The 27,529-nt window shown below is 34.3% G+C and overlaps 1 protein-coding gene across 1 annotated transcript in view; it reads left to right on the top strand.

Annotated features, from left to right (window-relative positions):
- The window catches only part of LOC129950449 (zinc finger protein 236-like), a 31,011-nt gene extending 6,309 nt beyond the window's left edge, over positions 1-24,702 (top strand). The window contains exons 4-14 of the mRNA XM_056062389.1: positions 1,837-2,401; positions 2,467-2,661; positions 2,723-3,095; positions 3,160-3,351; positions 11,848-12,018; positions 12,100-12,316; positions 12,381-12,428; positions 22,953-23,601; positions 23,663-23,866; positions 23,932-24,301; positions 24,367-24,702. Of these exons, the coding sequence (XP_055918364.1) occupies positions 1,837-2,401; positions 2,467-2,661; positions 2,723-3,095; positions 3,160-3,351; positions 11,848-12,018; positions 12,100-12,316; positions 12,381-12,428; positions 22,953-23,601; positions 23,663-23,866; positions 23,932-24,301; positions 24,367-24,540 (3,158 nt within the window). The 3' untranslated portion in view covers positions 24,541-24,702. The remainder of the gene's footprint in view (positions 1-1,836; positions 2,402-2,466; positions 2,662-2,722; positions 3,096-3,159; positions 3,352-11,847; positions 12,019-12,099; positions 12,317-12,380; positions 12,429-22,952; positions 23,602-23,662; positions 23,867-23,931; positions 24,302-24,366) is intronic.
- The last annotated feature ends 2,827 nt before the right edge of the window (positions 24,703-27,529 follow it).

The following is a 27,529-nucleotide window of genomic DNA, read 5'->3' as shown; positions in this document are numbered from 1 at the left end:
ACAAATTTGGCTAAGGGTTGCTATTTGCTGACAATAAGAAATTTTCATTGATATTTGAATTTCTTTTTGTCAACGAAAAAATCCCGCTTCCAAATTAACATGTTTGTTAAACGAACTATCGAGTAGTACCTGTAGCATGATATTAAGTGCGTTGGACTGTCATGCCAGACGTCTTGAGTTCAATCCATGCCTATGCTATCTAAATTTTGTTGACGGGTACTGCTTCTTGCGAGGAATTTATACAAATTCTCCAAGAGTAATTCTTGTCATGAAAAGTGCTTTCTCAAAATTCGCTCGTTCGGATTCGGCTTAAAACTGTAGGTCCCCTCAATCCCTGACAACAGTAGTTGCACACAAGAATGGTTGAGAGTTGTAAGTCACTAGGCCCCAGTAACCCAATTTATTTTATTTATTATCGAATACACAAACCATTTCTTTTAATAAGCTATTTTCCCAGTATTTCATATTTTGGGATGAGTTTTTGCTAATATGAGAAGTCTTAGAATGTAGAAAGCCAGGGGCTAGCCATCCCTTACAAAATGTTATGTAAAACATATCAGTCTAATAATAATTGATTCTAAATAACTTATCAGACACAATACCTTTCGGAGTTCCTGCAGGCATATACATCTGATTCCAGGTTAAGGTTTGAAATGTTTTGATTTAATACGTACTTGACAAAGGGCTATTTTATCTATTCCATTTTTCTGTAGAGAATCATATTACCGGGTTCGTTTATGAATTCAAATTCAAGAAAGATTATACATAGCTCATCAAATGCAAACTAAAAAATATTGTTAATGGCCAGTTTAACCCCTGAAATTTTTGCAGTTAACAAATCTAAGCCGAAAAAATTCAAAATCACGGCAGATTCTCTAATGAAAGTTATCGTGTTAAAGGTTCAAAAATGGTACAATTGTCCAATGTTTTTAAGTAACATGGCAAATTAAAAGATAAGCTTTTGCAGTAAACTGTATGTTTGCAATTTATATTGCTTAAGAACATCCACATCAGGCGTAACAACATTACAACGAAACGGATTTGAAAAAAATCTGGATCGGCTTGAATAAGATTGAATATTGGGAAAAGGGTAGAGCTCGTCTTTTGTATAAGCGAACTCAATTTTTATAAAAATTGTAACAGTTTTTATTATATAATATTAGTAGGCCCTGCAGGATCGTGCCCTTTAATAATTTACTTTCATGCCACTTGATGGGTAATAACGTCCGTAAAATTTTATTTCTATTTTAAAAATAAATTGTAATTTTATTATAATTGTACCGCTCGTTCATTCAGCTTATGGACTTTTTCGTGTAATAAGCTGAGAAGCAAATAAGAAAAATTCTATGAGATTGAACTAGATTCTTTCTTTTTCTTTGCATACCACCTTTTTTATTAATTTTAGAATGACTATGTATTAGAAAATAAACAGTATGGTATTGGAAGTACAAAACAAAAATTGCATTCGAAACTTAATTTGTTAAAATATACAAATAGTACCTTTACTACTAACGCCTTGAGAAATGTTTTATCTTTTTATTCTTTGGGTTGAAATTTACATCATAGGCTCTCATATTATTCACGAATATGGCTACTGATGGTTATCGACCGAATGAGACTTACAAATTAGTTAGCTGAGTATATTTCAGGTTGTTTTACATCACATAGTAGTTTTACTCTATGCAAAATGTTTCGGTACCCAACTGGAAGGTCCTATATCTGTGTTTCATACTTACTTTACTTTGCAGTTAAAATAAACAAAACTTTTTTTACGAGATTTAAAAAACACAAATATGCCATAACAAATCCATTCCCGTCCTTAAAATACAATTCTAGAAGATGCTTACGATAACGTTGACACATTAAACTGTATGGATGAGGATACGAGTATATTCAAAGTTGATGACGACAAAAAAGTCACGTTACCATTAATAACTGACTCCTCCGAAACAGACAAATGTATTCCAATGCGGAGAGTGACACGACAACGTTCAAATTTACCTCCGGAAAAAATCAAACAAAAACGAAAACGCTCTAAAAAGAAAGAAATCAAAGAGGATGAATCTTCTGAAGAAGATGAAGAAGAAAATTCTGACTCACGTAAAAGAAGCAAATCAAAGAAATGTGAAGAAAATAGTCAGGAGGATAAAGAAGAAGGTCGATCTGAAAAGTTCTTGAAAAATATGAAAACCACTAAAGAAAATGATGCTTTCATTCAGAAACATATGAAACTAAGGTGTGATATCTGCACCATAATCTTGCCCGACTTTACAAAGCTCAAACATCATTTCCGAGTAGTTCATCAACGTAGAGGATATGTTATGTGTTGTAATAGACAATTGAAGAAACGTAGCCTGATCGTAGATCATATTTACGTCCATAACGATCCTGAGTATTTCAAGTAAAGAATAAATTCAGGTTATCAAAGAAACTTAAAAATAAAAACTACTATTTCTCTCCTTTAAGATGCACAGAGTGTGGTAAAATTTTGTCTGATAGATCTTGCCTGCAAAGACACAATATTCTCTGTCATCAAGCTGAGGAACTGAAAACATTTCAATGTAATCATTGCCCCAAGAAGTTTCCCACCAAAAAGCTGCTCGATTTGCATACGGTTCATCACAATGAATGCACTTTTATGTGTAGTGAATGTGGAAAAGGGTAAGAGGCTTGTCTAAAGATTTAAAATACTCGTACAATAACAATATGGCTTTTGTTTTAGATTTCCAACAAAATCAACTATGAATGTCCATTTCAAACGAATCCATTCGACGCTGTGCGATAGAATGTGTGAAATCTGCGCCAAACTTATCAAAGGTAAAACAGCTTTCGAGCGTCATATGGAAGAGCATGAGGGTATTGTCCAACCTAGGGTACAGTGCAAAGAGTGTGGTTCATGGCTGAAGGATAAGAATAGTCTGCGAAAGCACATGTACAGTAAACATGATGGCAAAACCCACGATTGTAAGATTTGTGGTAAAAATACTCCATCGTATAGTGCTTTGTATAGTCACATGAAATATATGCATGAGTTAGCGGCTATGTTTCATTGTACATTTTGTGATAAGTCATTTAAGAGAGCTATTAAACTGAAGGTAAGTCAAGCAACAAATTTAGTGACTTGAAATATGTTTGTGAGAAATTTTTTGTTTCTTCAAGGAACATGTGGCAACCCATACTGGAGGATTTCTCTACACTTGTCCACATTGTCCGACAACATTTAATGCAAAAACCAATATGCATTCACATCGTAAGAAAATGCATCGAGAAGAATGGGAGGCGAGCAGGCGGTATGCTAAAAAGGCCCCAGGTACCATCGTCGAAGAAATCTCAAATGAAAAAAAGGGGATGTAGATAATTCAAAGTGAGAACTTTCACAGGACGGAATGTTGCATTTATTAGAGTGTAGAATTATTTATGTGGTTTTCCATATTAGGCAGGCCTAAATGTGCACTCAAATACTTTTCAGTATTTAGAATAGAAGCAAAATCAGTCGGATTATTAATTTATATATCACTTGGCTCCTATTAATGCAGCACAACGCAACAGCTTTTCGAACATTAGTTTACTAAACGTATGGATAATATAAAAAAGTACTGATAAACATTACATTTGTGTATTTTGGTTTTGAAACTCCAACTTTGTATGTTTCAAAGTGTGAATATAAGGAAAAAAATATCAAAATAGAATGAAAAATTAATCTTAAAAGGAAAATTGTAAAACATTCCTAGCAGAGTGAGTATTATAGCAGAATTGTTAAAGGGTAAGTGAGGGATTCAACCCGATATTTCGTTATTGTTTGATAAAAATATCGAAAAAGCAACAAAAGACAAGACTAGTTTCCGAAGGTTGGGTCTTTTCGATTCTATTTGAGGAATGGACAATGCTTATCATATGCTGCACATTTGAATTTGGAAACTAATATGTAAAGCTGGCAATAGTGTCATCAACGAAATAGATCAAAAGATAAAAAGTTTCCAGACAAAATATCGTTATAATTATAGAAAAGAAAATAGGAGACAAAAGGGACCCCTGAGGAACACCAGCTATTATTTTGTGCGTTAAGAGTATAAATCATCCTAAAAAACAAAAAAAGGAGGGAAATGTCTAATGTAACGAAAAGTTAAAAGTTTGATTAAATATCATAAGAGAATGGGCACATTCACAAAGCTAGTGACTACGTAGTCAAAATTCAACTAGCTTTGTGAATTCAAAATAGCACATATTAATGACAAATACATTTGTGTTTTGCAAACTTTAAATAGTTTTTTTTTTCTTTTTAAATTCAATAAATCCAAATAAAAGATACATATAATATAATTGTTTTATATTTGTATTTCATTTTATTTATAATTGCACTAACTTTGTAGCCGAAATTTGTACACCACGTCGGAGGGGAAATTTTAACTACTTTTGTAGTTGCATTTAGTCAATCAGAATCCCTTGACTACGATGCCACTAGGTTTGTGAATGCGACCAATAGGACTAATCTAAAACATGGGTAAGCTGCGGCAATTTGAAGTACCTAGGTAAACTTACTTCCATAAGCTTACACAAACAAAGAACTGAGCCTATGACTTAGAGTCAAGTTTAGTCGCTTACATTTTAGGCTCATTCACTTCGTGATTTCAAGTACACTTGTCACACTCATTTGTCATTTTAACTGTCATGATGATTTTTTATTTTTAGATTTTAATTTTTGGGAAGGTTCAGACAACATAAAGGACTTAATTTGCAGTCAACTGCATTTTGAACAAGGCAGCTAATTACTTTTTAAGTGTCATAAATTATAAAAATCATAGAGAAATAAAGTCCAACTTTCAGTTGAATAAAAAAACATGGTTTACTGTCATTTTGACATAAGGTTAGAGAGATTTTTCTTGACTAAAATTGCAGTCATCTTTCCATTATAGTTGCCTTAATTGGAAGGTCAGCTAGCTAATCAGATACCAGAAACTTGCTATGCTTTCAAGTCCTTTATGTCACCTGAACCTGCCCATTCTCAAATCCCCTGGCCGGATAACATCCTTTCTATTGTCTTGAAGCGTCCCTAATACAACCGAATCTATTCTAAAAATTCTAATCCATTTAATTATTTTGCTTAAGACAGTATCCTCAATTTTTCATATTCGTTTGTGGATTCACAGGAGGTCTATCAACTGATTTGGACAGCATTGTACAATGGGGAATCAAAAACTGTGTATAATTTCATGCTTCGAAAACTCAATTTTGTTTACTCTTGAGAAAGCGTAACCCTACTGTAATGCTACAATACATGAATGGTACTTGCTTTCAGTTCTAGGTATCTAAATCACAAAACATCTGTGGAGTGATCATATATTTGAAATCTTCAAAAACGCTATATGTATTTAGGTTTTTTCCGGTAATGCAAAAAGTTTTGTGCACTACTAATCTTTGCTATAAATTATAAAGCCTTTATTCCCCCGAAACTCAATTACAATTCTCATATTTGGGCAGATGGTCTAATAATCCACTTGTGTCACTTGGAGGATTATGGTCGTCAAAATCAAAGGACTACTCAAGCTATTGGTAGGCCTGTGCATCGTCGAAATGCACGCTCAGTATAAAATACATTTCCTCATAACTGAGACACAACATGACCAATTATGGCAATATTGTGGTTGCATAATATCATGTCTTGGTGATCATGCAATTAACTTAGATTAAATTTCTGTGAGACTGTATCTACGGGAATAATCCCCGAACCTTACACACAATAAAAAAACAATATTATTCTAGACATGCTGGCATCCTGCTTTAAATGTGCGAAACATGGACATTAAACGAGCGACTGCCTGCTTCCGTGATTCCCCAAGTTCTTTTTCTTTTTAAATGGAATTAAATCAGCCTTGTCCAGATTTCCAATTATTTTGCACTTTGATTAGCACACGCCCTTTTTGTCAATCCTTGTTTCTTCGGTACGTATCTCTTCGATCTCAAGCCATTGTTATTTTTGTAATATTTAAATGATTCATCAGTCTGCAATGTGGTCAAGTGTAGAAAAATGACTTCTTCGTTTTCTTCATAATTGATGGATACATTTAGTTAAACCTCTGATACTAATCCGAATAGAAACTATTCATTATTAGCTGCGTTCGAATTCTGGTACTGGGGATCAAGGGTATCCTGGTCTATAGTCTGAACTTTGTTACGACTTCTCTATGGTTTCTGTATAAACTTTGAGACCATCTATGTTTGATTCTCTTGTACTATGCGCAATATTTAACTCTTCATTCTTCAAACCATATTTTAGTTTGGAAAGCTCTTCGAAATACTCTTCTTGCATTTCCCAGTATAAATTTCCCACTTCTATACTGTTATATTTGGAGAGTTTTTTGTTATAGAGATTTTCCATTTCTTCAAATAAAATCTACAAATACCTTATTTTGTGTGTACCAACTTTTGCTAGTACTCAAAAGTCGCCGATTTTTTTTCTAAGGATATTTATCTTTTTATATCGGTTTATCTCAATGTCCCGAATTGCTGCCACAATCTTTTCTAAACCCTTGTTGATTTTTGTTTTAATCCAAAGAATGTTAAAGATTTTCGTTGGAAGTGGTTTTGTTTTTATCGCCAGGTGGACCGAGCTGTGCCTCGTAAGTTATTTTTATTCTTTCAGTGGCACATTTTGTATTTAATTAATTAATTTTAATTACATTCACAGCACATCTTTTCTTCACAAACGTTGTCAGCCACGTTTACGCTTGTCAGTATTCATTTCGGACAACACTGTTTTAATTAATAATTAATTTGTTTCTTAGTCTCTTACCACTGGTGGGGGAAAGCTAAAGAACAATCAAAAATCATTTTGTGTTGCTTAATATTTTCTAAGGCTTTTTTTGTATGTTGGCTGAGCTTAATTTCTGTGCTCAAAGTAGTTTGAATTTCTTTAACTTATTGAAAATACAAACTATTTTTTCTTGTTGGTCCGGCTCGAAGGACCAATGAAAATAATTTTGGAAAGAAATAAAAACACATCTTAATTCGTCTGCGTTTTTAATTCTTAACCTTCTTACAACAATTTATACCTACTTAAATCTAGGGAACATGAGATAAGAAACTGCTAAAAATATAATACACATTTCCACCCCATGCTATCTTTGGGTATTTGTGTGCACACATGTGTTCCTATCCTATGGATATCCAATCCTATGACGCTACACACTATCATAAAATTATTTTGTATCTGTCTTGTGGAAATGCGCAGCTGCAGCCTTGTAGGGATCTTGTTCACTCATGAGCAGATTGGTTCAAAATTACATCTACAAATCTTCCCAAAGAGACTATTTTCTTGTTTTCACCAAGGATTCAAAATAAGTTCAAAATCTCTTCATTTTTCATTTTATTGCATTTTTACTCCTGAAGCAGGTGGATTCGAACAAATTTACAAAAAAGTATTAATACTTAAAAAAATCTTAGTTATTTAATAGTCAAGCCTTTTATAGAATCCGAAAAGTAGAGTAGGGAGGGATTCAAATGGCGATCTAAACATTTTATTTCCGAATCCATCCGAAACTCAATCATCGTATTTTGTAATAATCATGAATATTTATTTGCTTTTTAAACGCTTCACTCGATTTTCATGGAACTCCTTGGGATGTTTCAATTTCCGATGATGATACATATTCGACCGGACTTTGAATGTTTTTGGGCAATATTGACATTCATATAAGCGATCTCCTGTGTGTCTGGTTATGTGTTCCTATAAAACAAATACGTTTAGGATCTCTCAAAACCAATCCAATTCCATTGAAAAATCTTACTTTTAAAGCTTGAATTTTCTTGAAAGATTTCTCACAAATTGTACATTTGTGAATTCTTTCACATTTATGCACATAGTCCATGTGATTTTTTAGTGCCCGTTGACTTGGCGAGTTTTTACCACAAATACTACACTCATATGTAACGTTTGTGTCCTCTGGATGCAGTGCTATCATGTGAGCCTTGAGGATACCTTTTGTGGATAGTTCTGCTCCGCAGATATTGCATTGCACCTTTGTATTCACACCCGAGTGTTGCAGCTGATGTCGCTCGAGCGCCTTATTGCCTCGAACAGATTTCCCACAAAGATGGCACATTCGACTGTAGGCAACGCGATGAACGTTGAAATCATGTGATTTCAATTTTAATTCATTTTCAAAGCTTTTAAAAAACAATTCGAGGATCTTAGAGCTGTGTGAAGGAGTTGAAAATAGTAAACAAAACTCACCTTTTACCGCACTGCCCACAAGAGTGCTTTTTCATCTCAGTTTCATTGGAATCATCGTGACTAAGTTCATGTTTGTCTCGTACACTACAAGTTAAAAATTTTCTCGAACAATGTTTACACTTGAAAAAGAGACCCTTTTCCTCGCTCGCATGGCAGGTTTTCTGATGAAAATCTAAGCTGTATCGACTTGAAAAGCATTTCTCACATTCGTTGCATTTGAAAAAGTTCGGATTCAAATGTAAATTTATGTGATCAGCTAAATCGGCTGCACGAAAGAATTTCCTCTTACAGCAGATCATGTAACCGGGTTTGTTGTGGGTAAGTTTAAAGTGTTTTTTCAAGAGTTTAAAGCTCTCCATGGGCTCATTGCATTCATTACACAATAAATTTGAATGTTGTGCTATAAGACGATCTGATAATTGAGACTTGAAGGACTTTTTCTCTTTTGATTCTCTGATTGGTGACTCAGACGAATCTTTTTTGAACACATCGTCACCTTTGTCGTTATGATTTTCATTTAGATTGGAGTCTGGAAATTCTGAGCATGAATCATTAGCAAATTCTACTTCTAGGTCTTCTAATGATTGATCATTCTGTCCGAGTTTTGGCTTAAGGTCTAGAATTATTTGCCACTTTTTTTGGGCATTTTCTATGGACTGACAAAACTGATGAAAATTGTTAAGGTTGTCCAAACAGGTTCGGCAGACCCTTGTGGAGAGTTCATCGTCAGGTGACACCTTCAAGAGATTTCCCAAGAAAAAAAAAAAGATTTACGTATTTGAATTCTAAGCAACTTTTGATTTTAAACAAACAATTCATTTAGTTGTTTAATGATTTGTTTATTTAAAAAATTAAAGTTTATAAATTTAAAAGAACACTATTCTTACATGAAATGTAAAATAAGAGTTTATTAAATGAGATGCATCAATGTCGCGCTCTTTATTGTCGAAAATATCTGTAAAATCAGTACTTTCGTTTACACACAATCTACACAACATTTTTATATTTACTTTCGATTTTCGATGAAAGTTTAAATTTATAAAAGTAAACAAAATTGAAATGTCAACAAACCACAGCTGACCAATGAATGCATTCAGAAGAAGAAAAAGAATTCCTTGGACAACTCACTACGCCTCCCAACGGCGAACAGCATAGCACATTTTCAAAAATTACATTTCGTTATGACAAATTTTAAATATGTATTAAATGCAACATGGTCTCTAAGAATTGGGATTTATTTGCTTTGGTAATTTTACATGGTAAAATATTTATGAATTTGTGACCAACATTTAAAAGCTTAAATTAAACTAATTTAAAAACAAAATGGTAGTTGCATACTATGAACTGTCAATTTCTATTTGCGTAACACATACGATTAATACTTCAACAGAGACGTCAGTGTCCTGAACATCGCCTATAAACCATTTCTGCAGTTATATGAGAACATACGAACACTCTGATAGGTTCATATCAGTGTGGCTTCAAACCAGGACCAAATAAACACATAACGGCAGATCTTGGATAAAAACACTATTTCTATTTATCGTTTTTAAGAAAGGAACTTTACAGAGCAATGTCATTACTTAGGAAAATGCAAGCTGCTCTATGTAGGTTGGAAAAGATCTCAACAGAGCCCTTTGATGTCAAAAAAATTTTGATTGATTTTGAACAACGTCATGCCACTTTTTCAACATCCTTCTTGAAAGAACAGTGCTGAACTCAATCATCCATACTACAGGCACAATCTTTCAAAGGTCCATTCAATTACTCAGATACCCCGATGGCATTGACACAATTGGAACTTAAAGCTTGATGTCAGTGTCGCAAATATGAGCATTGCAATGGAAGCGGAGAAGATGGCTTTGTTGGTCATTCAGAGGAAGTCTATTTATTTGGTATAGTCATTCATCAAGAAAGGACATTTAATGAATTTTTGGACAAAACGTCATGGACATGAACTTTGAGGTAGTTGAGGACTTTTTCTTTTAAGGCACCGCCTTAAGTTTAGAAAACACATCAGTGTTTTAATCAAATGGAGACGAACTTCCAAATCGATGCTTCTTTGGACTAAGAACGCAATTCAACAGTAAAGTTCTTTCTAAGGACCCAGTTTTTATATATGGCCTTGAGGCTTGGACCTTGTAAATGCAACGTCTCATAGAAAAATTCTTGGAGTGATTTTTGGTCATGTCTAAATATATGGAGTGGAATAGAAAATACAACTATGAACATTACAGCGACATTGATCTCGTTAAAAGAATAAAAATCAAACAACTCAGATGTCTGGGTAATGACCACATCAACAGTTCAATTTGGAAAGTCTTCTAACCAAATCCTGAGGTTGAAGGAGGGACGGTGGAAGTTGGACGGACGAAGACCATGGCTCAAGTGGAAGGGAGCTCAACCTTGGGGTGCGAAATCGGAGACAGCTATTTAAGGACTGCTCTAGCTGGAGACACATTGATGTAGGTCCGCCCAAGCAGTAGCACCACCCGTAGATGTAAGAACTTTTTAACTTTAAGGAAGCCCCATTTCAATGACTGTCTTAATTTTACAATCTATATGACAGGTTTTAAATGGGGTTTGAATTAGAAGTTTAAATTTAATAGGCCGCTATTGGGCAGCTGTCACTTTGGAAGCAATCATCTTTCGACACGTGACAAGTAAAAACTATGCCTTTAATAAAATATTCATTGGGGTTCGTAGAATCCATTGATGAAAAAGCTTTTCCATTATCGTGGCGTTGTGATTAAGTAATTAATGAGTTGTTTATGGTAGTACCCGTGGCATGATGTTCAGTGCGTTGGACTGTCATGCCAGAGGTCTTGTGTTCGATCCCTGTCTGTGCAACCTAAATTAAAAAAATCACAAGTACTGCCTCTTGAGAGGAATTGACAAATTCTCCAATAGTAATTCTTGTCATGAAAAAGTGATTTCTCAAATTAGCCGTTCGGATTCGCCATATATTGTCACTGCAAATACTCGCACACAGGAATGGTTGAGAGTTGGAGGGAATTAAAAAATATTTATGTGATCGACTTCAACAAAACCACCTCTACGGGTACGCTTCTAACAAGAATGAAACATTTGGAATTTTGCAAAGAAAGCTTTCTGATCGTGTTATTTCTCGAAGCGGTAATCAAAGTTGGTTCTGATTGAAAATACTCACATTTTTTATTTATTGAACTTCTTGACAGATAAGGGTTAATCCAATGCCCTATAATTGATTGAAGAACTTTGAGATGGATTTCGTGAAGTTATCAAGGTCATGCAGACCCATATTTTTGAATTGGTGATAAAAAATGTCTTGAAAAGTCGTGCTGGCTATTTGTCTGATGTTGTTTTTCATTTTTGGAACTTATTAACGATGAAAACAACTGGCGTTTGCTATTTGTTTGAATATCGAACTTGGAAAAAAAAAAAACGATTTACAAACTAAAAACCTGTGTGCGCTCAACCTTACAAACCATTTTGCAACCCATCTAAATGGTGATTAACAATTGGTGAATTACTCAACACATGGTGGTGAATAAGCAAATGACAGATTAGATTTCATCCAAAATAAAATGTATTGTTGATGGTTTTATAAACAACTTTATATTTAATTATATTTTATATCTATTGAAATTTTAGAAAGAAGTAAAAGTAAAATTTGTTTTGCCTGTAAAAGCAATTTTCATAAATTCACAATGGTTTGCCGTTTGTGCTTAAACGATACTGGTCAAAGTATTTTCATATTTAGTGAAGAGAATATCCAAAAATGTATTGCAAGGTTTCTACAACTAGAGGTGCTTAAAACGATGATGATAAAAGCAATGATGGGAATTTGTTCCTTTTTTTTACAAAAAAATGTTTTAATTACATTTCAGCTCTCACCTGAAGATCCAATTTCTAAGCAAATATGTTGCTTGTGTTGGCAACAATTGGATAATTTTCAAAAATTCTGCTTCCAAATTGAAGAAGCTCAAAAAACACTTCTGATTAAAATCAATGACGTACCCAAGCCACAAATTATTCAAAGTGATAATGAGCAACCACTACCGCAACCCGAGATAATAAGTTTTGAAACTTTTAATCCAGAAATAAGTAAGTTAATGGAGTTTTTTGGGTTTTATAAGTGAGTAGAAATATTTAAAAATCTTATTTGCAGGTTTAAATCTCTTGAAAGAAGAAAGTATAGAAGACAGCAGATTCGATGGTAAGTTTTCGTATTCCTAATAAGATGGTTGGTGAAGTGGTAGAACTTTCCAACAGTATTGTATCAGCGACAAGTTTTCAATATCTTTGCCGACAAAATGTTATTACGATTTCAAGTAAATGTATTGACTTTCATACCTAAACTATTTAAATAGTAGTTGACTGTGTTTTCGATTTAGGGGCTTTATGTAACTTGGTCCTTTTCTAGATAGTTAACAATTTATTCTTCTGGTCAATGAAGAATCAAGATTGATCGTTAGAACATCGATAACAAATAGGGATATCTTACCCAGACGACATTACTGTCAATTTCAATGGTGGAACTTAATAATAGCGCTGACCTAGTAAGTATCAATAGATGTGTATTTCATAGTAATGAAAAAAGAATGCCATTAGTAATGAAAAATAATAACCCAAATAACCGCCCGGCTACGTCTGCAGGAATATATCCTTTCCATGCAATTTTCTATGACCAATTCGAACATTTGCTGATTGATATCCTCGATAACTTCATCCGTTTAGAACTTGTCTAAAAGTTCAAAGGTGTTTAATCACAAGATCTTGAAGGTCAATTGTAGTCATTTCTTAGAGTAAAAACACGCTCAGGATTTTTTTCTTGCATTTTTCGATCGTTGTTTCGATTGTTTGGTACGCACAGTTTTACTCGAAATATTTTTAAAGAATAAAATTTTCATGGATAAATGTTTTGTGGACAGATGAAAGCGAAGCTGTGCCTCCAAATTTCGAACTCAACCCCAAATACATTTCTAAAATTATTAAACTGGGTTTTTCTTATAACATAAACATCTTATGTACTTACTTACTTACTTCGGATATGCACGTGGAATGTTAGGTCCCTTAACAGACCACGTGAGTTACACAGATGCAAGTCAGCAAACTTGATGACGGAACATATGTGTTACTTCGCAACCCATAATGTAATTCAACACCACTTTCCGCTGACAATCGATTCATTGCAATATCCGAAGGCCAACGGGAAGTGGATGCATTGACCTTAGCTTTAAGTGATTAATTTGAATAATAAAACTAATTCGGCAGTCGCTATCGACCCGAAGAACAAACAACACTGTTTTCTTTCGGAACAACATATACATATAACTGGCGCAGTCGGCAAAATGATTTTTTTTCTTTCGTATTACTAAAAATCAGTTCGGGAAAGAAAAATAATTTAAAAAAAAAAATTTTGTGTTTTTCACCATCCATAACCCCGCGACCACCCTGATAAAAGAAAAAAAAAAATTAAATTTGTGTTGTTTACCATCCACAACCCCTCCACCACCCTGGTAAAGAAGTGACTTTGTGTTTAAGATCCACCTTGAAAAAAAAAGACATAAAGATATATATAATTTAGACTACAAATCAGTCGCAATTATAATCTATCGTAAATTGTGATAATTCTGTGAACAGTCATTAATCAGTGCTAGTCTTCAAAATTGGTCGAGAAAGCAGGTCTCAAGAATTTGACGCAAATCGTGGAATTAACCATAAAATGGAAACGATTCTACAGAATATTGTGACCACTTTAAACACGCTCACTGCTGTCCAACAACAACAGCAGCAGCTCACTACGCAGCAGCAAGAGATTCAAAGACAACAGCAGCAACTATGGGAGCAGAGAGTGCCAGCAGCCTCAGCTTCACCAGCTACATCAGGGTTACCGCTTTATAAAAGCATAGCCCATATAAAAGCATTTGGAGGAGCGAGGGATGAGTTAACACAATTTCTCACCTGTGTTGACACCCATCTAGCAGATAACCCAGACACTGAAGATGCAGAAGTATATAAGGCTATATACAATACTAAAATCGTTGGGGAGGCGAAGACCCTTCTTTATATAAATGGACCAAAGTCATGGGCAGAAACTAGAAAGCAACTTGTTCAGTATTTCAGACCGGTGATCGACATCAACAACGTCTGGTATAAAATCAACAACTTAAAGGTAAATAGTATTTTAGACTTATGTAGCAATATAGAATTAATTTTAAAAGAGTGTCATGATTATGCACTCTATGAGTTAAATCATGTGGAAATCATTAATTCGTGCAAGCAATTACTAATAGCTAAAATAAAAGAACTTACCGTAGGTCAGTTATCTAGGGAAATAAGAAACAAATTTGATTTGAGTGCAATTATCGACATACTAAGAACATATATTCCAGATAGTGAGTGGAATTTAAAAAAAAATTATAGAACTAGTTTCGTTAATAGATCCAATTCAATACCTACCGAAAATAACAGAGTTTGTCAAAATAACAATAGTCATGTAACTCAGGCCCATAACAGAACACACAACAAGTCAGGGCAAGCTAGGCATCCTTTTAATACTGGACAGACGAAACAAAACAACAGTAGATATGGACAAGAAAGACAAAATAGTGCACAAGTATTTAATCCATCAGGTCAGGCCAGAAATAGTCGTCAAAACCCACAACCGATGGATGTAGATTATTTAACTAGTAGTATTGAACCAAGTTGTTCGGGGGGAACGGGCTCCGAAGAAATAAATAATATTGATCCAGCATCGGATTTTCGGAACTAAGCCTCGGACATAAAATATTTTGCAATTTCTCGATAGGTGATACAAAATATAGAGCGTTGATTGACACTGGGTCTACAGTAAGTTTAATCAACTCATCTAGGGTTGATTGTAGTCAATTCCCTATATTGGAAACTAAATCAATTTTTTTGAACACAATTAACAACAAAACAAAAGAATTAATAGATATTGTTGTTACTGACGTACCGAAAGAATTCAGAATGGGAAAAAATAGCAAATTAAAATGGCATAAGATGAGTTTGAATAATAAAGATTATGACCTTCTTGTTGGAATGGATATAATAAGTAGAAATTTCACAAAAATTGATATGAAAGGAAAAATAATAGAATTATGAAAATTACGAACTTTTAAGTGAAACTGCAGATAATGTAGATCTTTCACATTTGAATCCACAGGAAAGAGAAAAAGTTAATACAATTTTAAAACAGTTTCAAAGTTTGATTTTTAAAGAGGGTGATCCGCTTACAAATACAAATTCTATAATGCATGAGATAAGAACAACAACGGATCAGCAAATAAATTCTAGGGTTTATAGATTACCCCCAAAACATGAAGAGGAAGTTCGTAGACAAATTTCAGAAATGGAAAAACAGGGTATTGTTCGAAAATCTAACAGTAGATACTCTTCTCCCATTGTGGTTGTCCCGAAAAAAATTGGTAGATCAGGTGAACAGAAGTTCAGACTTTGTGTGGACTATAGAAAATTAAATGAAATCACTCTTGATGACAAGTACCCTCTGCCTAATATAGAGAGTATATTAGACAAGTTAGGGCGAGCCCAGTATTTACAACTTTGGATTTAGCCAAAGGCTACTACCAAATAAAAATGAGCCCCGAGGACATTCATAAAACTGCATTTGTTACTCCAAATGGTTTATACGAGTTTACTCGGATGCCTTTTGGCCTCAAAAACGCCCCAGCGACGTTTCAGAGGCTTATGAATGAAATACTAAGGGAACACATAAATAAGATCTGTGTTGTCTATCTTGACGATATTCTTATATTTTCCACTAGTCTAGAAGAACATCTCATTGCCATCACCACAATCTTTGAGACACTTGCCAAACATAATCTCAAGGTCCAGTTTGATAAATGCTCATTCTTTCAAAAAGATACAGAGTTTTTGGGGCATATCTTAACTGATGAAGGTATGAAACCTAACCCTGATAAAGTTAAATGCATTTCTGATTATAAACTACCAACTTCAGAGAAAGACCTAAAATCATTTCTGGGAGTAACAGGATTTTATCGCAAATTTGTAAAAAATTACTCAAAAATTGCATATCCGATGATTAAGTATTTAAAGAAAAATACGCAACTTAATTCAAAGGACCCAGAGTATATACAAGCATTTGAAACTTTGAAGAGAAATATCACGAACTATCCTATATTAAGATTTCCTAATTTCCAAAAGCCTTTCACAGTGTTTACTGACGCTTCCAACTTTGCTATTGGTGCAGTGCTGACCCAAGAAGGACAACCTGTTTGCTATGCTTCGAGATCCTTAAATGATCATGAGAAGAGGTATTCACCCACTGATAAAGAATTTCTTGCTATTGTCTGGTCAGTGACATATTTTAGACCCTACCTCTGGGGAAATAAATTTAAAATAGTCACAGACCATCAACCTATTAAGTATCTTAATACAAAATACAAAGGCAAAGAATTTTCCGCAAGAAATCAGAGATGGTTACTGAAATTGTCCGAATTTTATTACACAATAGAATACTTAAGGGGTAAAGACAATAAAGTGGCAGATTTTTTGAGCCGCATTAAGGATGTTTACCAAATAGACGGTGAATCAGACTCAAATGTGGCAACTGTCCACTCAGCACCAGAGCAACAGTTGGATCATTTCCCAATAAAAGAAGAAATAGTAAATAAATATAGAACTGAGATAATTTTATCAAATAATGTTTCAAATGAAGTAGAAGTGTTTCATAGTAGAAGAATCATCCATGTAGATATGACTAAAAATCAGTTATATTGGGAAGATCTCTTCAAACGAACTCTTATAAAAGGAAAAGTTGGAATTTATACCGAACTATCGTATCATGAGTATAACAAAATTCAACAGTGTTTAATAAAACTTTTTAAGGGTAATAAAAACCTTTCATTTGTTAAGTGCACACTTAGAGCTCTCGAGGTAAGAAATGAAGCAGACGTTTGTAAACAAATTTCTTTATACCATATCAAAGAGAGTAGTCATTCCGGAATAATTGAAACATATAAAACTTTGAAAAATAAAGTTTATTTTCCAGGTTTAGTCAAGCAAATATCGAAGGTTATAGGAAATTGTCAAACATGTCAAGAAGGCAAATATGATAGAAAACCTATTAAACCAAAATTCAAAATTTCTGAAACACCAACAGAAATGAATGAAATATTACATATGGATATTTATCATTTTAATAAGTTATTCTATCTAACCTTCTTGGATAAACTTACAAAAAAAGCTTATGTCTATAGCTTAACTAGTAAGAATTGGGTAAGTAAACTGGAATGTATTGAAGAACAATTTTCCAAGTTCGGAAATCCAAAGAAAATCGTTTGCGATAACGAATTCCAATCAGAAAATATAAAAGAATTTTTCCGAGAAGAGGATGTTCAAGTTCACTTTACCAAGCCAAATTCCCATACAGGAAACTCTGACATTGAACGTTTTCATTCTACGCTACTAGAAATTTTATTAACTTTAAAAAATACAGATTTAACTACTAACCAAAAAATTCATAAAGCAGTAAAAATATATAATAATAGGTATCACTCCACTGTCGAAATGAGTCCAAATAAAGCAGTAGAGACAGAAGCAAAAATTTTAACTGAGAAAGTCAATAAACGTAAGGAACATAATATAAACAGACGAAATTTAGATAGAGAAGAGTACAATGAATGTAGAAGTGAAGGATTTATAAGAAATTATAAACATTTACGTCATAAAAATGAACCTTATTTTAGAAAGAGAAAATTACAAAATGTACATCCAACAACAGTTAAAAGACCTAATAAATTTGCAGGTTCTAATTTGCATAATACTTTGGACAACTCTAATGACAGCAGTGGTAGCGGACCAAGCACTTCTCATCTCGCAAATCCAAACTAACAAGGGTTATACAGTCATCAATCGAGGAACAGTGGAGTTAATAAATGAAACACAAACCATTGTTCATATAATAGATTCAGCAGAAATAATGACCGTAATCGAAGGGCTTGAAATAAATTTGCAAAAATTGAAATTAGAAAACAACATTAATATATTAACAGAGATTATTAACATTAAAGCCAAAGTTAGGGCTCTAGTTCCCACCTTTCGGCAAAAGAGAGGCTTAGCTAATTTTATTGGAACAGGTCAAAAATGGTTATTTGGAACCATGGATGATTACGATAGGCAAGACATTCTAGAACATTTTAAAGTTGTCGATACTAATAATAGAAATGCTATTGAAAATCTAAATAAGCAAATAAATATTAACAGAAACATAATGAATAACATCAATAATTTCAATGAAGTCATTAAAGAAGACAGAAAACACATATCAGACGCTTACAATAACGTAATAGACATTCAAAAGAACTTAACATTAAAACTTTTAAAAACAGACCAACTTTTAAAAATTAAAATATTAGAAGACAAAATTGACAATATTCTTGACAACATAGCATCTGCTAAACAGGGTATTTTACATCCTAGTATATTGACAGGAGAGGAAATAGTGAGTTCTGACTTAGACTTTTTTAAACTTAAACATTCAAAAATAGGAGCATTTAATCTAAACGGTACAAAACTAATTTTAGCTATTAAACTTCCGAAAAGTTACATTCAAACGCAATTAAAAATGATTATTCCAATGCCTAACAAAGATTTTAAAGAAATTGATATGTTAACTACAGAATTCATCGAACTAAACAGAATACAATTTAACTATGATCCCAACAATATATACATTAAAAACTTGAATAAAATGGATAATTGTTTAAACGACGCTTTTTGTAAATTTAATATTAACAACAAAACAGAAATAATTAATATAGAAGAGAATCTTGTTGTTTGTAAGAACCTAAAAAAAGAAATTGTAAATAATGGTTGTGACGACCGAAATTTAATTTTAAGTGGAAATTATATAATAAATATTAATAACTGTACTATAAATATAAGAAATATTTCAATATCAAATTTTAATATTCAATTTGTACATAAATTTTCATATGAAGAAGACCAAAATGTAATAATAAAAGAAAAATTAAGTTTTGAAACTATGCTAAAAATATATCAAATTGAAAATCTAAATCACATAAATGAACTTAAATACCATAAAAATAATAATTACATAATAAGCTCAGTCACAATCTTCATTGTTATCATAGCCATAGTTATAATTGCAGTTTTAATAATTATAATTCAAAAAAAGAACAAAAATGTCAAAATCATTGTAAAAAATATCGAAACAAAACTACAAACTGCTACAAACAAAATTCAGGAGAATCTTGAATTAAAGGGGGGTGAAGTTACACAGATGCAAGTCAGCAAACTTGATGACGGAACATATGTGTTACTTCGCAACCCATAATGTAATTCAACACCACTTTCCGCTGACAATCGATTCATTGCAATATCCGAAGGCCAACGGGAAGTGGATGCATTGACCTTAGCTTTAAGTGATTAATTTGAATAATAAAACTAATTCGGCAGTCGCTATCGACCCGAAGAACAAACAACACTGTTTTCTTTCGGAACAACATATACATATAACTCGTGTGGCCGAAGAATTAGCGGAGTCCCTAGACTGCTATAAAGCAGACATTACCGCCATGTAGGAAATACTATGGGATGGGCAGGGCAAAGAGAGGATGAAAAACTGCGATGTTTACTATGGTGATTGCTACCGCGAAAACCAACAGCACTTATTTGGATGCGGCTTCGTCATTGGAGCCAGACTTAGGCAAGAAGTCTTGAGCTATAGGTGCATCAATGAGCGCCTCATGACCATACGCATCAAGGCTAAATTCGGCAACATTAGCCTGATATGCGCGCACGCTCCCACGGAAGAGAAAGACGACAATACCAAAGATATGTTCTTCGAGCTCTTAGACAAAACATATGAGCAATGTCCTAGCTACGATATTAAAACTGTCCTGGGCGATTTTAATGCCAAGCTAGGAAGGGAAGACATCTTTGGTGGAATAATCGAAAAAACAACCTGCACGACAACACTTCCGACAACGGATTCAGGCTCATAGATTTTACTGCAGGGTGAAACGTCACCTCAACATCCACAAAGCAACTTGACTTCTCCAGATCAATCTACCGTCAACCAGATTGACCATATTGCGATCAACGCTAGACAAGCTTCCAGCATCATGGATGTCCGAACTTTCCGAGGAACTATCATCAACTCGGACCACTACCTCGTTGTATCCAAGTTAGCAATTCGTGTTTCCAGACCCAAGGCAAAACAGGGTGTTGCTGGGAGAAGGTACAACGTCGAACGGCTACAATCGTCACAGATAGCCAAATCCTTTTCTGACCGAGTTACAAGTAACCGCTCTCGGAAGTTCTCTGCCGCCAACGCAATGTATCGAAAACCAGTGGCAACATTGCTAAGATGCAATCAGAGAACCCGCCTCTGATGTGCTGCGTTTCAAGCAGCCACCAACAAGGAATCCCTGGTTTGATGATTAATGTCGGCAGGCATAAAAGGACGAGAGCTGCTCATGAGCTCTATGAGCAGAAGAGGTGATAGGAACGCCGACTTCTCAGAAGGAAAAAGAGAGGACATGAGAAGCGTGCGGTCGAAGATGTTGAGAGATTTAAGAGCAGGAATTAAGTTCGAAAGTTTTATGAACAGGTGAAACGAAATTCACAGGTACATAAACCTAGAACCGAAGACGAAAGTGGAAACTTCGTAGTGGAACCGCAGTCAATGCTGAGGATATGAAAGGACCACTTCTGCAGACTTTATAACGGCGACGACGAACCGAATTCGACTGTCAGCCAGAATGATCCATGCAACATAGACGACGAAAGCCAACAATCCCGTCCTCCCGACTCAGACGAAGTAAAGATTGCCATATCTAAGAGCATCCACCAACTTATCTGTAAGATATGGTCGGAAGAAAGCATGCCCGATGAATGGAACCTCAGTATTGTTTGCCCGATCATGAAAAAAGGAGACCATCTAAACTGCACCAACCAAAGAGGAATGAGTCTACTTAACATCGCTTACAAAATCTTCTCTGCCTTAATTTGTGAACGTCTAAAGCCCATCGTCAACAACCTGATAGGTCCTTATCAGTGTGGTTTTAGACCAGGAAAGTCCACAGTCGATCAAATATCTACATTACGCCAGATCCTGAAAAAAACCAAGAACACCAAATCCACACCCACCATCTTTTCATCGATTTCAAGGCCGCATATGACAGCATCTGAAGGGACGAGCTGTATAGAGCCATGTCTAGTTTTGTCATCCCTGCCAAACTCGTCCGTTTCTGCATAATGACCATGGAGAATTCACGCTGCTTCATAAAGGTTGGAAACAACCTAACAGAACCTTTCGATGTCAAAAAAGGTTTAAGATAAGGTGATGCGCTGTCATGCAATTTAACATCGTGCTTGAAAGAATAGTGCAGAGCTCAAACGTCAGCACTAGAGGCACTATCTTTCAAAAGTCTGTCCAATTACTAGGATATGCTGATGACATTGACATAATCGGATGAACTCAGTGTGATGTCAATGGGGTTTTTGTGAGTATTTAGACAGAGGCGGCAAAAATGGGTTCAACGGTTAATGAGGGAAAAATAAACCACATGCTGTCGTCAAGAAAGGGCCTACAACACCGATGTCTTGGTCAAAACGTCACTATCGACAGACGTAACTTTGAGGTAGTCAAGGACTTCGTCTACCTAGGCTCCGCTGTAAAAAAATAAAAAAAAAATATATATATAATATAAAAATACTTAAGGAATCAAGGTGAATAATGCCATTGAAATGAAAATCTATGCAAAGGCGCTGTACAGCCATAAAGAAATAAAAGACAGGCTAGCAAATACTGATTTGCATCTCAAATTTAGCTAATTGAAAAGTAAACATCAAGTATTTATAATAAAATTTATAATTTTCAATTTTTTAAATGTGTTTTCACTACTTTTTTGACTGCCAACATTTTTGAAAATGGAACGAATTTAAAATCTGCTTTTTGTATAGTTTTGTAAAGACTTACAAAACTTTCTTTTACTTCATAAATTGATGTTTGTCTGCGTTATTTATAAATTTAGTCAATACAACAGGCCAGATCAATATTCTTAGTAATGCATTTCTTGGGTAATGCATTTGGAATCGATTCTTCACATCACTTATCTCAACAGATCAAATGACTTTAAATACTGCAGCAAAATGTTCAAAATCATAACATTAACAATTTTAGAAAAACAATATTTAAGTCTACATATTCGTTGTGTTATGTTGTCGTGTCAGTAAGACAAACTATTTGTCGATAATATCACTGCGGTTCATGTTTCCGTAGCAAAAGTCCTAATCAGTCAATTCTACGGCATTCTCATAAATTGGACATAGCTCCAGAATTAAAGCCGATTAACCATTTGAAGTGTATCGTGCTATTCTTATTAAAAAACAACAGCTTTCAAAATTAAACCTCTTATTAGGAAAACCGTTATTTGATTAAAAAGGTTACGGTTAAAATCCAAAATCCATTATACCTCCAAATTTTTAGGCTGGCATTAACGTTGTGAATTGCTATTCAATGTGAATTCTTAAACTTGTAAAAAACGTAGTCGTCCTCAAAATTAGTACTAGTCATACGGTGGCTTAATATGAACCTGACCAATGTGCAATATAGAGTTCATGTATTAATCCCATTCTTAAACCTATTGTCAAAATCTTTTCCCATAAAATAGTTTCCAATTTTATTGCAAAAACATCTCCATTCCAGATAATAGCGATATCGATGAACCACTATTCTGTTTAAAAGAGGATAAAGTCAAAGTTGAATTGCACACCGAAGAGGAACTGAAACCAGCAACCCTAGTAAACCCTCCAGCCGTTGAAAGTATTTCCTCACAAAGAATCACACGACGATCAACTACTAATCATCAATATGCCGAAAATAATGACACTGCAGAAATATCACCTGGTAAAAGAAAATCCACCCGAAATAAGAAAGATGAATTTGAAAAAGTCAAAACGAAAGAAGAAGATGACGAAGAAGAAGAAGATCAAGAATCGGATAAGGATGCTTTTGAAACAAGCACGTTTGACGTTGATTCGAATGCAAAACGAAAACGTGGTCGTCCGAAAAAAGGTGAAAAAGTTACACCCAAGAAAAAGGTTCCAACTGTAAAATCCGAAAAGTGTTCGAAAATTTTCCAAACTGCTAGAGAATTCGATGTAATCATTAAAAAACATATGAGTCTGTCGTGTGATGTTTGTTACGTTAAATTCGTTGACTTTGCCGAATTGAAACGACATTTTCGAAATGTCCACAAAAGCCGCGGGTATGCTGTTTGTTGTAATAAGAAACTCTTTAAACGAGGTCTTGTTGTAGATCATATTAATGTGCACAATAATCCTGAGCATTTCAAGTAAATTAAAATTTTATTTTACGCGTTTATATGTATTTTTTAAAAACTTCTTTCTTCAAAGGTGTCCAAAGTGTGACAAGGTTCTGGCTGATAGGATGTGCCTTCGCAATCATGACCTTTTATTCCATCAGGCCGAAGAATCACTGATATATCAATGCGAACATTGTCCTGATAAATTCGCTAAAAAATATTTATTAGATCATCATAACGTTAAACACATTCGAAAAGATAAAAGCAAACTAACCTGTCCCACATGCGGAAATGGGTATGATTTCTTCTTCAAAAATGTGTCCTTCCAGTAAGTTTGTTCAACTAATTTCTTTTTTTTAGATTCCTTACTGAGTCAACATTGACGAAACACATACAAAAAGTCCATTCTACAGATTATGATAATATTTGTGAAATCTGCGCTAAAATTGTTCGAGGCAATGCAGCTTTTGAGCGTCATATGAAAGAACACGAAGGTGTTGTTCAGCCACGTTTTCAATGTAATATCTGTGGAATGTGGTTAAAGACCAAACGTATTCTGGTTAAACACATTGAAAAACACGATGGCATAACGTATCCTTGCAAAATTTGTGGCAAGCATTCAGCATCAAAGGGAGCGTTGCAAAGTCACATGAGCTATGTGCACGACTTGTCCCGCAAATATAGTTGCACATTATGTGAAAAGTCATTTAAGAAAGCTGTTGCTCTTAAGGTAAGTCAAGTCAGACGATTGATTCGCATTGTTCAAAGCATTAAACAAAATTGTTATTTTTAAAGGAACACATGACAACTCACACTGGAGAAGTACTTTATACATGTCCCCACTGTCCAACTACATTCAATTCGAGGGCAAATATGCATTCACATCGAAAGAAAAAACATCGAGAAGAATGGGAAGCTAATAGAATTTTACTGAAAAAAGCACTTTTAGAAAAACCACAAGAAACATAAGTGAGCAAGAAATCACTTCTTATGTGTTTCGGAACTTAATTTTCAAAAAGATTTTTCATAATTATACATACGAGTACGACAATTTCTAGATGAAAATATATTATTTATAATAATAAGATTAAAATAATAATAAAAAGTTTAAATTTTAATAATCTAAAATGATTTATTTATGTTTTTACTGATAAGGTCCTACGACTACTAAAAAATAACTTGGGTTCGTGCTTTATTGACTAATTTGTTAATTATTGTCTGACGGCTTTTTTATTTTTTTTTTGGTCGCTGTAGTTTTTGCAATGAAACAATTAGTTACATTAACTTTCCCAACGTTTTGCTGCCTTCTTCAGGGGAACTTTAGTAACACAAAACAATTTACAAAAAATCTTAGATCAAATAAAATAAAGCTTACTCAAGAAAAGTAGGAAACCAATTCAATGTTAATTAATATAAATTTAAAAAAAAACTATAAATAAAATTAGCAATTTGAAAAATAAAGTTAAGTCTAAATAGAATAAAGCACAAATTACATTTAAGAAGAAATAAGAAGAAAGAAGAGAGCAATATACAGCAGAAATGTTTTGTTTGTCTTGTTTTCGGTTCTTAGTATTTTTGTTATTGAGAATATGTATGTTTCTCTGTCCGTAGAACTTCCACGCCTTCAAAGTTTGGAGAATGACCGCTTACTATGCTGTGACTGGCCAGGGTTGTCTTCTCAGATTTTTTTAGTTTTACATATGTTGGACTTATGATTCGAGATGCGTTGTCTAAGAAGTTGTTTTTTGGTTCATTGGATTTACCATTAATTTTGTAGATCACATTTGTTTGTTTGTCCTAATCAGGTTGCTTGAGTTTATAAAAACATTGATAAAGTGTCAATTTTTGGGAAATGGATTTTTAACGGGTTCATCAATATTTTCTCGTGGAATTTGCATTTTGTGTTTAAAAAGATGACTTGGAATTATGGTAGTATTGTTGGTTTGATCTGAAATTAAGTAGTCTTCCAGATGCTGTTGGTTTTTGAAACCAATCTAAAAGCAAACGATTTTCTTCACGGTAGATTTTCACATCTAAGAACAATATTGTTTTGTTAAACTCATTTTCAATTGTGAATTGATTTTTCTGTGGAATCCGTTTAGAATTTTTAGTACTTTGTCTATCAGCCCTATTCTGCTAAACGTTCACGTGAATGTTTGTATTCTGCTATCCGCCAGGATAAAAGAAATTGCTTGAAAATGCTTAAGAAATCCAATAATAAATATTATTAAAGTTTTGCATTCAAAGGATGCACGATTTCAAGAAATATTTTGAAGTAAATGTAACAAATCATTCACGTGAATCGAAAGATTCGAACGAATCGTATAGCAGAATAGGCCTGTATGTCTCTTTTATCCATTATTGCAAATATGTGGTCAAAATATTTTGCTACGAACGCAGGTGTTTCTTTAATGTTATTTAAACGTTCATCTTAAACGTGGTCCAAAACTAGATCTGCAATAGTCGGAGATAGTGGGTTGCCCATTGGCATCCCAAAAATTTGTTTGTAGAGAGTGTCTCTGTATTGAAGAAAACTGTTTTCTTTAAGACAAAAGTCAAGAATCTCAATAAATTTGTTTTGTGCGATTTGTGTGCTTTTATTTATTATATCCCATTTCTTCTTGGCAATGGTAACAGCTAGTTGAACGGGAAACTGCATCAACCGAGACTAGAACATCATTTTGACATTTTTTGCTTTTGCAACAAATTCAAACGAATTTTTTCAACATACTTATATAGCTTGTAGCATGGTACATTCATGGATCGCATAATCCGGCGCAAAGGCATGTCTGTTTTATGAATTTTTGGCAATCCGCAAATGAATGGGAGCTATCCGGTGTAAGTGGTCAATTTTGCTTTTTCTATGTCGTCAATACAATTTTTGTTTTTCAGCCATTTGACTATGTCATTTGGCAGGTTCAGACAACATAGGGGACTTAATTTGCAGTCAACTTCATTCTTTGAACGTAAATTTTGATCAAGGCAACTAGTAAGTTTTTCAAGCGTAATGAATTTTAAATTCAGAGCTTTACTTCGCAAATCTCTTTAAGTTCATGTGTGTGTGTTGTAGGATAGTATAGTATAGTTACGATTGAAGCTATGTCATTTGTATATAATTAACTTGGATAACGTCTGCTTCCTTTTTAATACGGGGTTGAAGGACGGAATCTGACTTTGTTACGACAACCCAAAAGAGATATTGGCCTATGCAGTTGATATCGAAAGAGCCGAAAGAACAAGGTCTATGGCATTTTTCGTAGGTCTAGGAAAGACAACAAATTTCGCGGGTCAATTACGACATCATTTGGTCTGAGAGAGTCTTAATACCTTTCCAAAGAATTGTTTCGTCCTATCCTCGCACTGAAATCGTTGTTACGGGCGATTTCAATGTACACAATTTTTCATGGCTTCAACATTCGGGCCAGTCAACAACAGAAGGAGTGTGTGCTGAGATCTTCGCTGAGTTAAACCACCTAACTCAGCTGGTCAACGAGCCCACTCGAATATCGGACGTGGTAGGTCGAGCAGAAAACACTCTTGACTTGTTTCTTACCTCTGACCCTGGTAAGTACACTATTAGTGTCCTATCTCTTCTAGGCACATCTGACCAGTGTGTCATATCAGCAAATTTCTCGTGTAAAAACTCTCCAGTTAAAGAAAGAGCTCCTAAAAGAACCGTTTGGCAATACGAGAAAGCCAACTGGGACGGTCTCAATAATTACTTCAGGATCTTTAACTGGTCACTATGCTTCCTCGATAGTGACGTTGACGCCAGCGCTGATATGATCACAAGTTTGATTCTCCTGGGAATGAGAACTTTTATCCCGAATAGGGTTAAAAGCATCAGACCTAAGGAAAACGCATGGTTCGATGCGAGCTGTAAAGAGGTTATTAGGGTTAAAAAGGTAAGCTTCCGTTGTTTTAAAGCCAATCCTACTGAGGAAATCCGGAATAAGTT

This window comes from Eupeodes corollae, chromosome 3 (assembly GCF_945859685.1).
Source record: "Eupeodes corollae chromosome 3, idEupCoro1.1, whole genome shotgun sequence".
In the NCBI taxonomy this organism is placed as follows: Eukaryota; Metazoa; Arthropoda; class Insecta; order Diptera; family Syrphidae; genus Eupeodes; species Eupeodes corollae.
Note: the sequence above shows the minus strand (reverse complement) of the source record. Positions and strands in the feature narration are given on the sequence as shown.